Here is a 13666-nt window from a genome sequence, read left to right as displayed (position 1 = left end):
GAAACCGTTAACCCCTTGATCGCCTCCTGGTGTTAAACCCTTTCCTGCCAGTGCTATTTATACAGTGATCAGTGAATTTTTATAGCACTGATCACTGTATTGGTGTCACAGGTCCCCAAAATGTGGTACTTGGGGTCAGGTTTGTACGCCGCAATGTCGCAGTACTGCTAAAAATCAGATCGCAAGCATTACCCGTAAAAAAAAGTCCCTAAATCTTTCCCCTATTTTGTAGACGCTATAACTTTTGCACAAACCAATCGATATTTGCTTATTGCAATATTTTTGGAAAAAAAAAAAAAGAATACATATTGACCTAAATTGATGAATACATTTTTTGTTATTTATATATTTTTTTTTTTGGCTATGTATTATGGCAGAAAGTAAAAAAATATATATACTTTTTTTTACAAAATTGTCGCTCTTCTTTTTTTTTTTTTTTTTTTGTTAGCGCAAAAATTAAAAACCGCAGAGGTGATCAAATACCGCCAAAAGAAAGCTCCTATTTGTGGGGGGAAAAAGGGACATAAACGTTGTTTGGGTACAAAGTCACGCGACCGCCCAATTGTCAGTTAAAGCGACGCAGTGCCATATCGCAAAAAATGGCCTGGTCAAGAAGGGGGTAAATCCTTCTGGGGCTGAAGTGGTTAAGGTCAACTTCACAATGATTTTGTTTTGTTGGGTGGAGATTGCAGCTCGCTGGTTTCAATCATTGCCTAGATGTGTTCATATAGTCAGTAACAAGACTTCAGTATAGTTTTGTAGCTGGATCTGACTATCCTGCAGGCAAGTCTATGTTCATGTAAGGCTCATTCACACCAGATGCATTTTTGACTGCATTCCAACTGCATAGACAGTCCAAAATCCAGGTTATCTTATGGACATTGGTCACGCCATTACAGTGCAGTGCAAAAAAGTACAGCATGCTGCATTTTTCTGCACCACAAATGTGCAAAAAACGTGTGCAAATGCACCACAACGCATCACAGTGACGAAAGAAGGAAGTGACGTAAGGACATATGCAGATGAAAAATCGCATGTCAAATGCATGTAAATGTCCATGAAAAATGCACAGTAGACATGCAGTTTCTGGTGTGAATAGGCCCTTGGTGTCTTTATAGTGAAAAATGTCTATGTATTTTAACCTTATGGTTCACATCTGACTTTTACCTGTTTCATTTTCTCTAGAAGTTTATCCTTAATCAACTTGTTCAGGGCGCAAACATAGCCATGCTTGTAGCATCTCTGGTCAGCATTTGTGTTGTCCTTTGCATAGCCTACCTAGGTTGCCGAAGTGTACCATACTGTATGTGCTATGACAACATGACTGGAATGGTGAGTATGTGGATACAAAAGCATGTTACATTACGGTCACTGTATGTAAAAACATTTCTGAAAATGCACAGATGATCAGTACTGTAGACAGGGATCACAAGACCAGCTTGTCGGATCTGGACAATGGAGAGTTTGTGCTTAACTGTAAGGAGTTGTATCAGTAGGTGTGAAAAGCTGGCCCTGGAGTAAATGTTTATTATTTTTCTTCTTGGAAAATCAGGACTTCCAGTTGTCGTACTTGCATGCCTTTGATGCTTAAAGTGACATTAAAACGGTTCACACTGATGCTGTGTAGGAAGCTGCATGTGATTTGGATAGGAATCGCATCACATTCCTGTTCAAATCACATGCAATTCTTTGCAGTGCGATTTGAGCCCATTAATTTCATTCATGGCTTAAATCGCACCACAGCCACTTCCCCAAGAAAAGGGTGCATGAAACTTTCTTTTTCCACACTGGAATCGGATCACATGGGTGCTCAAACCCATGCGATCCAATTCAGCCAAATGCGACCTGTTTTTAGGATGTCGCTATCTTAACATTGACACCAGCAGCGGTTCGAATGAATGGAGTGCGATTGTGATGCGGTACGGGAAAGGCACAGGAATCGCTGCGAATCCCGCACCATATCAGTGTGAACGGAGCCTGAAGCCTCCGTTTTCTTAGAACAGTTCTTCAGCTTTAACAAAAAAACAGTCAGCAGCTACAGTATTTGACTTTTTAAATAAGGACATTCACTTGTCCATTCACGTTTCCCATTGCACATGCATGAGTCGTGCTACGTTTTGTGAATGGACCTGCAGCCATCAGGGGACCCGTGACGTGTCCCAGAAGGTTGCAGGGAGGGGGGAGAACTTCCACTGCAATATCCTAGGGGGTCGGACGGAAGAAGAAGTGGGTACCTGCCAAACCAGGTACCCACACCCTAGGAAAAAAAGATTCAAAGTGGGAGAAGAAGGGGAAAGGTGTTATTTCTAAACAATCCTTTCTTCTTCCTTCCTCCTTTTTTTATTTTTCTAAATTAACCATCAATACAGAGTTTTTTTTCAGAATACTTAACCGGTTCCCGACCAGCTGCTGCAGTTTTACTGTGGCAGAATGGCACGGATGGGCAAAACGACGTTGCCTTACAGCGGCTGAGACGATCAAATCTGTTTCAGATCCGATCAGTCTCCTGGCCCAGGCCAATGATTTCTGGCTCGGACCTCCTGATCGGTTCTGACAAATGAAATGCTTCCCCTGCCTGTAAGGCCTCTTTCACACTGGGGCGGTGGGGGCGTCGGCGGTACAACAGCGCTATTTTTAGCGCTGCTGTACCGTCGTTCTTGTAGCTGTATTCGGCCGCTAGCGGTGCCGTTTTAACCCCCGCTGGCGGCCGAAAAAGGGTTAAAATCCCTCGTACAGCGCGGCTAGCGGTATAGCCGCGCTGTCCCATTGATTTCAATGGGCAGGAGCGGTTTAGGAGCGGTGAATACACCGCTCCTTCACCGCTCCAAAAAAGCGGTTTTCAGGACTTTTTTCACCGCCCTGCCTGCGCACCGCTTCAGTGTGAAAGCTTTCGGGCTTTCACACTGAACAAACAGCGGAGGCTGTTTAGGGGCGGTTTGCAGGCGGTATTTTTAGCGCAATACCGCCTGCAAACCGCCCCAGTGTGAAAGGGGTCTAAGTGTAAACACAGACAGGGGAAGTGATGTCATCTCCCTCTCTGGAATTATTTTCCGTTCCAGAGAGAGAGGACATCCAAACGTGAGTTGCACTAAAACTACACTGACACAGTACACGTAGGCACACATTTCACCCCCCCCCCCTTCACTCCCTGTCATTGTGTCACCCAGTGCAGTGTTCATATTTTTATTTGATCACTGTACTGGTGTCATTTGTAACACTAATCAGCGTTGAGGTATTTAGTAGTAGGCCCAGATAGGTCTAGGGACCCCCCCCCCCCCCTAAAAAGGTTTAACCCCTTGATCATCCCCTGTCACCAGTGATCACCGTATTGGTGTCACAGGTGACGCTGGTTAGTTTGCACCCACCGTACATTACCTAATAAAAGGTTTAACCCCCTGATCACCCGGCAGGTGACATCGGTTTTAGCGTTAGTTAGGGTCTGCGTCGTGCCAGTAGCACTAACACCCACGCACGCACCATACACCTCCCTTAGTAGTATAGTGTCTGAACGGATTGATATCTTTGATCTGATCAGAACTATATTAGCATTCCCAAAAAACGCAGCGTAGTGGGATCAGCCCAGATGCCCAGCCCAAGTGCAGTATCGATCGATCACTGTCACTTACAAAACACTAAACACATAACTGCAGCATTCGCAGAGTCAGGCCTGATCCCTGCGATCGCTAACAGTTTTTTTGGTAGCGTTTGAAGCAGTCAGTGACAGTCAGGTGCTCCCTTTCTTCTTCCTCTTTCTTTTTTTCTTTTCTTTTCTGTGAGTCTCACTAGTTGTACCAGTAAATTTAGATGCCAAAATGTCCAATCGAAGATACACTAGTGAAGAAGCCTACATGTTTCTGAGCATGACAGATGAGAGTGAAGAGGAACTCGCCCATCTGTCAAATTCAGGCTCAGAATACAAACCTGTAGACAAGAGCGGCACCCACTCTCTGGCAACGGATTTGTGGTCCCTGCCAAGGTAAGGCGTACCTGACCCCGTTATTCTGCTGTTGTTGAGATGCAAGAACCGCAGGGCTCTCGTATGGAGCAAAGAAGTACTAGCGCTGCTCATTCTTCTGGTGAACTGGCAAGCACCAGCGGCCTAGTACACCCCGGTTGTACATCAAGTACTGCAGTATCACGTGATAATGTGGCAAGTCCCATAAGTACAATTCAAGCTGGTGATGTGGCAAGCACAACTAGTGTCCCGCAGCCACCAAGAAGACAGACAGGCCCGTCGAGCCCATAGTGCCCTTTCTGCTGCATTTGCCAATCCGAATTGGGAACCCACCACTTCTGCATTACCCGTACTTCCCCCATTCACTGGCCAACCCGGAATTCAGGTGGAAACAGTTGATTTTACCTCGCTTGATTTTTATTCGCTGTTTTTCACGGAAGATCTCTATAGATTTATTGTGGACCAATGCAATTTGTATGTTGGTCAATTCATCGCTGCTAATCCCCAGTTGACCCATGCCAGAGTTTGGAGACCTATTACGGTCTCTGAATTTAAGACCTCCCTGGGCCTATCCCTCCTCATGGGCATAACTAAAAAAAAGTGAGTTGCGGTCATATTGGTCCACTGACCCAATTGACCATATGCCCTTGTTCTCTGCCTCCATGACCAGGACACGATACAAGCAGATCTTGCGGTTCATGCATTTTAATGACAATGAACTCTGTCGTCCTCGGGGTGACCCTGAATATAATCGACTCCCCAAAATTCAGCTCCTCATAAACCACTTCAACCGGGAGTTTGTAGCCTTGTTTACTCCCGATCAAGTTGTCTGCGTTGATGAGTCTCTGATTACCTTTTCTGGCCGCTTTTCATTCAAACAGTATCTTCCCAGCAAGCGTGCCAGATATGGGGTCAAGATGTATAAGCTCTGTGACAGGGCCACAGGCTATACATGTAGTTTTATGGTTTACGAGGGCAAAGATAGTCATGTAGTGACGGAGAACTGCGCAGACTACATAGGGAGCGCTGGAAGATTGTGTGGGACTTGGTGTCACTCTTATTGGGAAAGGGGTACCACTTGTACGTGGACAATTATTACATGAGCGTGCCACTTTTAAGTCACTTATTTGATCATGGAATTGGTGCACATGGCACCGTGCGATCTAATCGCTGGGGCCTCCCCCAGCGGCTTGTAGATTCCCATCTTAGGCTGGGGGAGAGTGCCTGATTGAGATGTAATAATTTGCTCGCTGTGAAGTGGAGGGATAATAAGAATGTTTTCGTTCTGTCCTCCCTTCATGCAGACATGACGATCCAAATTCAAACGGCGACTGGTGTTGTGGAGAAACCCCTCTGTGTCCACGAATACAATCTTAATATGGCAGGGGTGGACCTCCACGACCAGTTGTTGGCGCTGTACCTAATTACCCATAAGGCCAGATGCTGGTATAAAAAAAGTGTCTGTATATTTATTCTAATTGGCTCTGCTGAATGCTCATGTGCTATGCAAAGCTTCAGGACGAACTGGATCCTTCCTTAAATTCCAGAAAGAGATCATCACAGCCCTTCTGTTTCCAGACGGTGCTGTGGCCCAACTTCCCAATCCAAATGCAGTGAGCCGGCTGCATGAGAGGCATTGTCTTCCCTGGTACCCCTACCCAAAGAAATCCCCAAAGAAGATGTTGTGTCTGCAGAAAACGCGGATATAGGCGTGACACCCGCTTTTAACCGTTCAATTTTTTTTTTTTTTCCTTCAGCCCACAGGCTGCATGAAAAAAAGAACATTACAATATATGCCCAACAAGGACCAGCAGCGATGTACTGGTATGTTGCTGGACTTTGAGTGGTTATACCAGAATGATGCCTGCAGGTTTAGGTATCATCTTGGTATCATTCTTTTCAGCCAGCGGTTGGCTTTCATGTAAAAGAAATCCTAGTGGCTAATTAGCCTCTAGACTGCTTTTACAAGCAGTGGGAGGGACACACACACGCACTCACACTCTTCCATGGTTTTCTCTGGCTCTCCTGTTCCAACAGGGAACCTGAGAATGCAGCCGGTGGTTCTGCCAGCTGACCATAGAGCTGATCAGAGACCAGAACATCATCTCTATGGCCTAAGAAACCGGAAGCTACGAGCATTTTCATGCATTTAAAAAAAAAATTGCAACCTCCGCCATTTTAATATGTAGGGCCTTTGCTTTAAAAAAAATATATAATGTTTGGGGGTTCAAAGTAATTTTCAAGCAAAAAAAAAATGAATATTTTTTTCATGTAAACAAAAAGTGTCAAAAAGGGCTTTGTCTTCAAGTGGTTAGAAGAGGAGCCTAGCCACGTACAGGACCCCGAAAACCAATCGCCGCTTTCAGGATTTCTAAAGGCGTAAAATTGTGATTTTTACTCCTCAGTACCTGTCACAGTTATGGAGGCCCTGAAATTTCCAGATGGCACAAACCCCCAACCCCCCCCCCCCCCAATGACCCCATTTTGGAAACTAGACACCCCAAGGTATTTGCTAAGAGGCATGGTATTTTGCAGCTCTCATTTGTTTTTGAAAATGAAGAAAGAAAGAAATGAAAAATGTATTTATTTGTTTTTTTATTTATTTTTTTCAATTTTCAAAACTTTGTGACAAAAAGCGAGATCTGCAAAATACTCAACATGCCTCTCAGCAAATAGCTTGGGGTGTCTACTTTCCAAAATGGGGTCATTTGGGGGGGGGGGGGTTTGTACTGCCCTGCCATTTTAGCAATTCAAGAAATGAGATCGGCAGTCATAAACTAAAAGCTGTGTAAAATTCCAGAAAATGTACCCTAGTTTGTAGACGCTAGAACTTTTGCGCAAACCAGTAAATATACGCTTATTGACTTTTTTTTTTTTTTTTTTTTTGACATGTGGCCGAATACATTTTGACCTAAATGTATGACTAAAATTGAGTTTATTGGATTTTTTTATAACAAAAAGTAGAAAATGTATATATTTTTTTTCAAAATTTTTGGTCTTTTTCCAATTATATCGGAAAAAATAAAAATCGCAGAAGCAATCAAATACCATCAAAAGAAAGCTCTATTTGTGGGGAAAAAGGATGCAAATTTTGTTTAGGTACAGCATTGCATGACCGCGCAATTACCAGTTAAAACAGCGCAGTGCCATATTGTAAAAAGTGCTCTGGTCATTGAGCAGCCAAATCCTCCAGGGCTGAAGTGGTTAAAGTAGAACTATAGGCAGAACTTGGATAGAGTAAGGGAGGTTATAACCCCTGTCAGTTTTTTTTTTTTTTTTTTTTTTTTTTTTAACCATCTGTGTTCCATTGCAGAGATTTCCCTTCACATCCTGTCCCATTGCCAAACAGGACAACCCAAAATGTGGGGTTTTCTTTCACTTTCTATGATAATGGTAAACAGGACAGATAGAGAGTATGAATCTCCTTAACAGGGGCACAGACAACAATAAAAACCAAACAGGTGTTCTAATCCCTCCAACTCCGTCCAAAACAAAAAAAAAAAAGTTTTGCCTTTTTAGTTATACTTTAAGCTGATCATACATTAGAAGAATTTTTTTTGTTGATGATAAAATTTAAAGGAGCCGGATTTTTTCTCAAGCCAGAGGAATTTTTCCTCAAACAAACCCATTTCTAATAGTGAATGTGGTTTTCATTGATTCTTGCTGCCATTCAGTAACTGCCTGCTTGTATCGAAAGCACAAGAGCACAGCTTACTGAGTGTCTGCAGAATCCATGCATTGTACCCGCAATCTGATGATCACAGGTGCAAACCTTTAGAAGCTGCAATGTTTAAAAAAAAAAAATGAAAAAGTTTGCCATGGATGTAAGAGGGAGCAAACGTGTAGAGATCGATTGATCTGTGTTGTGTACTTTTTTTTTTTTTTTATTCTGAGTCCCCATGCACACAGGGTGTTAAAAAAAAAAAAAAAAAATTAGTTGCAAAGCCATTACCAACGCCAGGAAAAAGCGGCTGTAAAAACACGCTTTTAGGAGCTTTTTGCTTTGGCATTTATGCGCGTTTAGTTGCATTAGCTTTTAGCAGCGTTTCTCTGCTTCTATTCAAAATCAATGGTTCCCTATGAGGGCCGTCTTAACTGATCGGACGTTCAGCCCATTGATTTGAAAAGAAGTTGCATCCAAGTCTGATCATGATGATCCCACCCCCCAAAATCCATACTATCCACACTAGACCCTTATCCGAGCATGCATCTTGGCAGGTCCGCCCCCTCCTGGACCATACCAGGCCACATACCTTCAATATGAGGGTGGGGTGCTTGGGGGTGGGGTCTCTGTGTCCCTCCAACCCAAAAGTACCTTTCGCCAGATCCGCTTCCTTATGTGAGTATGGGATACATTGTACCCCTACCCATTCACCCCCAAAAAAGGCAGTGTAGCGTAAATAAAAACAAGATGTTTTGACAAGTGCTTTATTAAAGAAAGAAGTCCAGCCAAAGCTCGTTTGGCTGGGCTTCTCCTATGGATCACAGTAGTGCAATTCGTTTTGCATTCCTGTGACCCACTCTCTGATGACATCACAGAAATCAGTCCAGGCACCGCGTCATCCCGACAATGGAAGTTTGGATCCACCAGGTGCCTGTACTGACACCCGTCTCAGCCTCTCGGCGAGCCACTGAGAGCCTGAGACAGCCGCTCCCCCGCCCCTCCACAGCTCAGCTCTCCAGTAAGCGAGGAGGAGCAGAGAGCTGCTGATTGACAGTCAGCAGCTCTCTGCTGGGAGAGCTGTGAGAACCGAGCCATTGGCGATGTTCGATTGCTCGGCCCTCAGTGTAGAGGCGCCGGGGGGGACAGATGCTCCACCTAGGTAAGTATGATACGGAAAAGAAAAAGTAAACTACATTGCCTTTTTTTGGGGGGGTGAAAAGGTAGGGGTACAATGCACCTTCTTCTTTTTTTTTTTTTTTTTTTTTTTTCTTCAGCTTGAAAACGCCCATGCCACTTACAGCTTAACATGGAAAGGCGTTTTTAAGCTGCCAAAAAAAAAAGTCTGACGCTGGTAAAAGCAGCTGTAAAAATGCCCTGTGTGCATGGGGACTAAAGAGTAATAATGCATGCTTTATATGGCTCTGTAACTTCAAAGGCATAATGAGCTAGTATGCATAGCATACTAGCTCATTATGTATTACTTACCTGAGTCCGAAGCCCCCGCAGCGGTCCTCGTTCACCGCTCCGGCCGGCGACATCACTCCCGAGGGTTCTTCCGGGTATCGAGAGCTCCAGCGATGTGATTGGCCGGAGCCGCCGGTAAAGGCAGTCCAACTGAAGCAACGGCACGTATGTTTGCTTCAGTGCGCATGTGCTGATGATGTTGGCACATTCAAATACAGGGGATATCTCCTAAACCGTTCAGGTTTAGGAGATATCCAGTGTAGCTCCAGGTAAGCCTTATTATAACCATGTTAAATAAACCACTTGTTTTCACTGCTTCTATACTAATACTGTTCAATGTGCCTGCCCATCTCCTGACACATAACTTAGTTTCCTATAGACCGCTTATTAGTCAGTGGGACAACCGCTCCAAATGATTAGAAACTTTGCCAAAATTGTTCCCAGCTCCCCAAGAAAAGGTGTTAGGAATGCATTTTGTGGCATCTCTGTTGTTGGAACACTTGTGAGATGGGAGGAAGCTGGCCAAAAAGAGAAAAGACATTGCAAGATTTGGTTGGCCATTCACCTCTGCCCTGCCTTAGGCTACATGTACACTAGACTGCCCTGACCACGGCCGTGGAAAAACACAAACCGTGTTCTTGTCGTAATTTTGTGTTTTCCTGTGGCCGGTGGTCAAAATGTTCCTTTCCTGGACGCGATCCTTCCGTGTTTAGGAGTGGAAGGTTTAACCTTGCCTAAACGCAGCAGCTCCTAAACTCTGCTAAAAGCCTATGTGGACATGGACACATAGGCTTTTATGGAGTTGCGTTTATGAGCTTTGGCAAAAAAGCTAAAAGCTCCCAAACTCACGTTTTAGGAGCTGCTAGTGTACATGAAGCCTTAAACTGGCCATACAGTTGTAGATTTTCAAACCAGCATTCATACAGTTCTCATTAGTACGTTTGATCATGAACATCATTCAAAAGTACTTGAAGTTTGCTTTTAACATTTGATGTTGGGACAAATGGACTCTTCCGAACAAAAACCATATATACGAACATCAACTTTGACCCCACTAAAGATTAAAAAAATCAAACAAATGTTCTTTAAAATGAAACCTTTTAAACCAAATCCTACTGGTGTATGGACAGCTTTACATATACAAAATAGATATAATAAATAGGCTTTTATTGCTTCTGTAATCTGACTGTATATTTTCTTTCTCTTGCACTCCCCTATCTCTTTAGGAGTGGTTACATCCTGAACATGAGCCGTCTCAGATAATAGAACTGGTATGCACTTTCCATGGTGAGCAAACCTATAAAAAAAAAAAAAAAAAAAATTTGCAATAAACAAATGTACAATCATTTGTTCTGAAAGTTCAGATAGCAGGCTGCAATAAGTAATGAATCTCGAAATGTACAATACATGCATCACATAGACAGTGGTCATTATTTACGAAAGGCAAATCCACTTTGCACTACAAGCGTAAACTACAAATGCAAAGTGCACTTGAAATTGCGCTGAAAGTGCACTTGGAAGTGCAGTCGCTGTACATCTGAGGGGTAGATGTGAAATGAGGGGAAGCTCTGCTGATTTTATTATCCAATCATGTGCAAGCTAAAATACTGTTTTTTATTCTCCTTGCATATCTCCCTCAGATTTACAGCAACTGCACTTCCAATTGCACTTTCAGTGCAATTTCAAGAGCACTTTGCATTTGTAGTTTTACGCTTGTAGTGCAAAGTGGATTTGCCTTTCGTAAATAACCCCCAGTGTACTAGCTATAATACCCACTTCCCCGCCATGTACTGTGGACGTGCGGCCGATGTAGGTAAAGTGATGGGCTGTGTACAATCACAGCACAGAGCTCTGTATAGAGGATGAACTCTGTTTCTCATCCCAGCCATCCTCTGTGTCCGGCAGACATGATGTTCGTGATTGTACCTGCACATGCCGCTCCGTCGCAGTATATGTACTGTGGTGGGTCAGCAGTGTAGACAACTCCTAGATCGTAAACATTTTACATACAATATAGGGAATACCATCATTTTAGTTGCAGTATCCACTGTATTTCAGTCAATTTCCTAGCCCAGTCTACTGCATGTTGGATTTTACTATTTTTTTTTTTTTTTTGTATTTCAAGCATATAAGCAAAGGTGTCAGCTAACGATTCTTTTCATAATTGATTATTGGCCGATTTATTGTTTAGAATTAATCGGCTAAAAACCTCAAAAAAGGTCTGGTGTATAAATTTTTTTTTTTTTTTAAATCTTTTCCTTTTTAGGAGATGATGAGCGGATATTTAATTCTCCAGCACAGTTCACAGAAACCAGTGTAGAAACAGAAGAGTCTTTTTCACAGCCACCCCCATACCTCAGATTTTCCTGAACAAATAAGGACTGTCGAATATGAGGACTTTCTTAATGTGGTCTTCCTGTATGAGGCCTGTTTTAGTCTCCTAATGTTTGCCGTCATAAAATTTTAATGGAACTTGAAGAGTAATTTAATTTTTGTTTTCTATTTTTATACAAGAGCGTTTCCCTTCCCTTTGTATAGATCTTCTTCTTTTTTTTTTTTATTTGCACTAAAAGTATATTTGTTTGCAGTGCCTTACTACATCTGAATGATGCAAACCATTAAAGCAGCATCCCCGTCATAGATGCAGATTTTATGATGTTACACTGTTTTACCCCTGTCCATCACTTTTTTTCATTGGATGGCATGCATCATCCATGGGTGAAGCCAGGATCAATGACTTGGTTGAGACTGCTTTAATGGTGTGTCAGTCAAGACATTTCTTTGAAGTATGCTCTGACTAATTCATGGGTTCATGTCTCATTCTGTTCATAATGTCAAGGTTTGGAGAAAAAATTGATACTGCACTGTTTGATTCAGAGACTTATGGATCATAGATCACACTATAGGGCTGCACTCCATACTTAAACAGAGCAATTTTCAAGTGGTGGTATTTGAGGGAATGATTTTGTGCATCTATACAAACAATCATTTTGAAAGTATATTTCAGGTGTTTTTACGTGTGTATTCAAGCTTCAGGCATTTTTAGCCAATGGAAATCACTTGGGAGGAGACCAGTTCTTACAGGCTGAAAAAGTGCCTTTAAAAATGCTTGATTCAAGTGTTTACATGTGTTCCCATTGAAGTCTATGGGACCAAAACCCCCAAATCTGCCTCAGAAATACCTTCTGGAGCATAAAGTGTGGAGCTACAAGCGCTTGAGCATACATGGGTAAACAACCACCATTTAATGACACAGAATTTTGTTTGTTGAGAGTTTTGAGCTTCAAGCTACACAATGCTCAGGTGTGAATGAGGCCTAAGTGTAAGGGAAAAGTACATGCACAACAGTAGAAACCATTAGAAAAATGTGTTCTGTTAACAGGAACCGAACGCAGCCACTTGATTTTCAGCAAGTGGGGTTGATTTGCTAAGACTGGAGAGTGCAAAATCTGGTGAAGCTCTGAATACCAACTAATCAGCTTTCAGTTTTTTTTTTTTTTTTTTTTTGTCAAAGCTTAGTTAAAAAAAGCTGAAGTTAAAAGCTGGTTGGCTACCATGTACAGCTGCACCAGGTTTTGCACTCTTTCGTTTTCGTAAATCAACCCCATACTGGCTGTATTATTGGATTTATATTACATACTTGATATATGCTAGTTCTAGCAGTCATGCAGTCTGGCGTAATAGATGGTCTCCAAAGCTCTTAGAAGTTTAAATCTGCGGAGGCGCTTAATGTGGTCGCCACTTTGACTTGATCTTTTGTTGCAGTATGTGCTCCATTAGGAATTGTACTATGAAGACTGTATATCTCAGAGGTGTTGCAGTATTGATGAGTGTTCTAAGCTATTTTCTGTTCTTCCTCCATTCTGTGCTGTATGTTTAAAGCTATAGCCAGGTTTTATATTCCGGCTGACACATTTTATAGGCTTCTTTTGGCTTCTTGTTTGTATATTCTGTTTATCACTTATAGGACCCACTAATGGCCTATTTAGGCACTTGCCATCAATAATCATTATGTTTCTGAATAATTAAAAGGTGCCTGAATGAGAGTTAGCCATTAGCTACTTTTAAACGCAAGCATAGTACTATTGTGATGTCACAATTCCAAATGTTTGATGAGATTTATTAAAATTATTTATTATTGCTGTGTGACACTTTGAAATGTTTTTTTCTAATTTTCTGTACCCGAGACACTAAGGGAAAAAATTCAAGGAATGGGTGTTAGTGTTAAAGCTAACGTTTTTTTTTTTTTTTCTTCTTGTTTGGGATTTAGTAAGGAATGTTTAACAGCTGTGTGGCATTGGGGAGCGTTTCCTCATGTCCTGTAGACACAACAGAAAGGGAAAGGAAAACTCTCTAGCGAGGGAACTTTTAGACCGTTGGCCTAGAACAGGTGTCCCCATTGGAACATTTGCCCTCTTTCTGATCACCTAAAATTTCAGATTTCCTTTTATTTCATGGCAGTGGCAGGACAAAAAAAATGGAAAATTTGAGTCAAATACTTACCGTGATTTTCCTTTCCTGGTGCCATTCCACATGTATGTTGCCATGGTGGTGCCAGGAAAACAGAATATTGTATCAAATAC

At 42.4% G+C, this 13666-nt stretch overlaps 1 protein-coding gene across 2 annotated transcripts in view; it reads left to right on the top strand.

The window, feature by feature from the left end:
* LOC141111820 (uncharacterized) overlaps positions 1-13232 on the top strand; it is a 43632-nt gene extending 30400 nt beyond the window's left edge. For both annotated transcript variants that reach the window (XM_073603981.1, XM_073603972.1), the window contains exons 5-7: positions 1186-1332; positions 10310-10370; positions 11350-13232. In XM_073603981.1, coding sequence (XP_073460082.1) covers positions 1186-1332; positions 10310-10370; positions 11350-11453 — 312 coding nt within the window. In that variant the 3' untranslated portion in view covers positions 11454-13232. The remainder of the gene's footprint in view (positions 1-1185; positions 1333-10309; positions 10371-11349) is intronic.
* Positions 13233-13666: the final 434 nt, after the last annotated feature.

Source organism: Aquarana catesbeiana, linkage group LG01 (assembly GCF_042186555.1).
Source record: "Aquarana catesbeiana isolate 2022-GZ linkage group LG01, ASM4218655v1, whole genome shotgun sequence".
In the NCBI taxonomy this organism is placed as follows: domain Eukaryota; kingdom Metazoa; phylum Chordata; class Amphibia; order Anura; family Ranidae; genus Aquarana; species Aquarana catesbeiana.
The sequence above is the reverse complement of the archived record's forward strand: the minus strand, read 5'-3'. Positions and strand labels throughout refer to the sequence as shown.